The 2,968-nt window shown below is 47.6% G+C and overlaps 1 protein-coding gene across 1 annotated transcript; it reads left to right on the forward strand.

Moving 5' to 3' along the window:
• Positions 1-315: 315 nt before the first annotated feature.
• On the forward strand, positions 316-1,932 carry LOC131018589 (uncharacterized). Its single transcript, XM_057947302.1, has 2 exons — positions 316-567; positions 1,507-1,932. Exons 1-2 carry the CDS (start codon positions 316-318, stop codon positions 1,930-1,932), a joined length of 678 nt encoding a protein of 225 aa, XP_057803285.1.
• The last annotated feature ends 1,036 nt before the right edge of the window (positions 1,933-2,968 follow it).

Raw genomic sequence — 2,968 nt, forward strand, 5'->3', positions numbered from 1 at the left:
CCATTTGATTTGGCCCGAGCTTTTGCAATTGAGCCGCTCGAATTTGGGTCATACCGTGACGAGTCAGTGCTAGCTCCAGCCCATTTGGTTGTACGATCGCCTAGTTCAGTTGACAGGCCACCATCTCCGTACTATACTCCATCTCCATACTGTGTACCCTCACCTACTTTTCCCGCTGTTCCCGGAGTTAGTCGCTAGGACCAGTGCGAGGCTGGAGGATCTCGCCCCGCCGGAGTTCAGAGGTCTGCCGAGGACGATCCAGAGCATCAGGTTCCAGTTGGGACGTGCCGTCTTGAGCCACTGGACCCGCATGAGATGGGATTCGTCACAGACACTCAGATTCTCTACGCGGACCTGTTGACGGGATATCTTTCGCACTGGGAGCTCCAGGAGAGGTTGGTAGCCATCGAGTCCGTATTTGAGGAGGATCCGATAGAGGCTAGAGCCGAGGATGAGGACGAGGAGAAGCCGATGGAGGATCCGATAGAGGCTAGAGCCGAGGATGAGGACGAGGAGGAGCCGATGGAGGATCCGGTAGAGGCTAGGGCCGAGGAGGATCGCGAGAGTGTGGGTAGTACGCCCTGGCAGTAGTTGTTTTCTTTATGCTATGATGTATATATGGTTGGGAGAGGTTAGTACTTGATGTTTTTGACATGCTTAGATAGGCATGTGTATATATTGTCCTATAGATGCTATAAAGATAGATGTTCCTAGTATGCTAGAGTAGCAACTAGATGAGTAGCCGGTAGAAATTACCGTATGAGGTCCACGCCGAGACATAGTACTATTTATGATGTTAGCTTAGAGTGACATCATAATAAGTACTGTGGTTTTTTTTTTGTGTAAGTCCTCTAAGGAGGCAATCTTATGATGGGTATATATGGTTGACGAGAGTGGTCTTTTGTTAGCATTGATGAGCTTTATTTCTTTTATGAATGTCGAGTTGAGCGTGATTGTTTTCTTGAGTTGAGTTAGTATGTTGAGTTTAGTTTCGACGAAGCTTGGAAGGTTGTTTGATGTGAGATTTATCTTATGTTAATACAGAATGCCTCCGAGACGCAACCAAGGGCGTAATTTAGATGATAGGCGGGAAGATACACCCCGCCACCGCCGCAACCTGAGAGGAGAGTCGAAGAACTTTTTCTTCAACAAAATCCACCCGGATTTAGTGGGACTGGAAGTCCACAAGAGGCGGAAGACTGGGTGAGAGCTTTGGAGAGGATCTTTAAGTTCCTCAGGTGTAATGATCAGGAGAGGATGTTATGCATGTCCTTCCAACTAACCGGATCAGTCGATTACTGGTGGGAAGCACGTCAGAAGACTCTGACACCCGAGCAAATTGAGAACTACACCTGGGAACAATTCAAGGCTAGGTTTTTTTAGAAGTATGTACCGAGGAGTTATCGAAAGCAGCGAGAGGCTGAATTTGGGAGTTTGAGACAAGGAAAGAAGTCGGTTGCAGAGTATGACCGAGAATTCTGTGATTTATCACGTTTTGCTCTACAGAAAGTGGACACTGATGAGAAGATGTCTGAGCTTTTCTGCGCCGGTTTGAGGCAGGACATTAGGGTAGTGTTGGCAAGTCAGGCCGCACTGTCATACACTGAGGCTTTGAATCGAGCCTTAGATATGGAGTTGGCTATGCAGCCAGAGAAAGTACTGCAAGCACCTGCGCCGCCGTTGACTCAGACAAAAATATCTGGAGGACAACAGACTGTGCCTCCAGCACAGAGTGGAAAAAGAAAATGGCAAGGACAAGGCCAGCAACAACAGGGTAAACAGCAATACCTTGGACAGTCGTCAGGACAACAGATGACGCCGCCGTGTGCCAAGTGCAACAAGATGCACTTGGGGGTTTGTAAAGCTGGATCTAATAGTTGCTTCCACTGTGGACAAGCTGGTCATTACTTGTCGCACTGCCCGAGTAAATAACAAAGAATGGCAGGAGGGAAGCCAAATCAGAATTCGGCTCAGCCCTTGAGAGCCATTATGGGGTATCCGCAACCGCCCCAACAACAGCGTCAGCCGCAAGGTCCACAGAAGCAGCAGCAACAACAACTACCACAACCGCCACAACATAAGAGAGCCTTTGCACTCAATCACAAACAGCCCGGGAAAAATCAGGGAAACCTGACAGGTATGGGCAAGATTTTGGATGTACTAGTTATAGTTTTGTTTGATACAGGAGCTTCGCATTCTTTTATTGCTCAAGCATGCGTAGATACCTTCAAACAAGAACCAAAACGAGCTACACCCGAGTTGAAAGTAATTACTCCTGTAGGAAAAGCTACTATAGTTTCTCACGTGATTTCTAACGTAGAGCTTGAGTTAGGATCACTAAAGATGAAAGTAAGAACTTTGCACTTAATGCCTAAGTGGGACGTAGACATTATTCTAGGGATGGATTGGTTAGCAGAGAACTTTGCCACGATTGACTGTAAGAAGAGGAAGATAACTTTGACAAAGAGGACTGGTGCTCCCCACGAGGATACACTTGGTCGGATAAAACTGAATTATGATTTGGCTTCCCTCCTGCCATTCTTTGTTGTTTACTCGGGCAGTGCGACGAGTAATGACCAGCTTGTCCACAGTTGAAGCAACTATTAGATCCAGCTTTGCAAACCCCCAAGTGCATCTTGTTGTACTTGGCACACGGCGGCGTCCTCTGTTGTCCTGACGACTGTCCAGGGTATTGTTGTTTACCCTGTTGTTGCTGGCCTTGTCCTTGCCATTTTCTTTTTCCACTCTGTACTGGAGGCACAGTCTGTTGTGCTCCAGATATTTTCGTCTGAGTCAACGGCGGCGCAGGTGCTTGCAGTACTTTCTTTGGCTGCATAGCCAACTCCATATCTAAGGCTCGATTCAAAGCCTCAGTGTATGACAATGCGGCCTGACTTGCAAACACTACCCTAATGTCCTGCCTCAAACCGGCGCAGAAAAGCTCAGACATCTTCTCATCAGTGTCCAC

This window comes from Salvia miltiorrhiza, chromosome 3 (genome assembly GCF_028751815.1).
Source record: "Salvia miltiorrhiza cultivar Shanhuang (shh) chromosome 3, IMPLAD_Smil_shh, whole genome shotgun sequence".
Lineage (NCBI taxonomy): Eukaryota > Viridiplantae > Streptophyta > Magnoliopsida > Lamiales > Lamiaceae > Salvia > Salvia miltiorrhiza.

Coding starts and splice junctions, on each gene's coding strand:
- LOC131018589 (XM_057947302.1), top strand. CDS start 316: ATGGGATTCGTCACAGACACTCAGATTCTCTACGCGGACCTGTTGACG. Junction 568..1,506: donor CCGAGGAGGATCGCGAGAGT/GTGGGTAGTACG, acceptor TTTGCTCTACAG/AAAGTGGACACTGATGAGAA.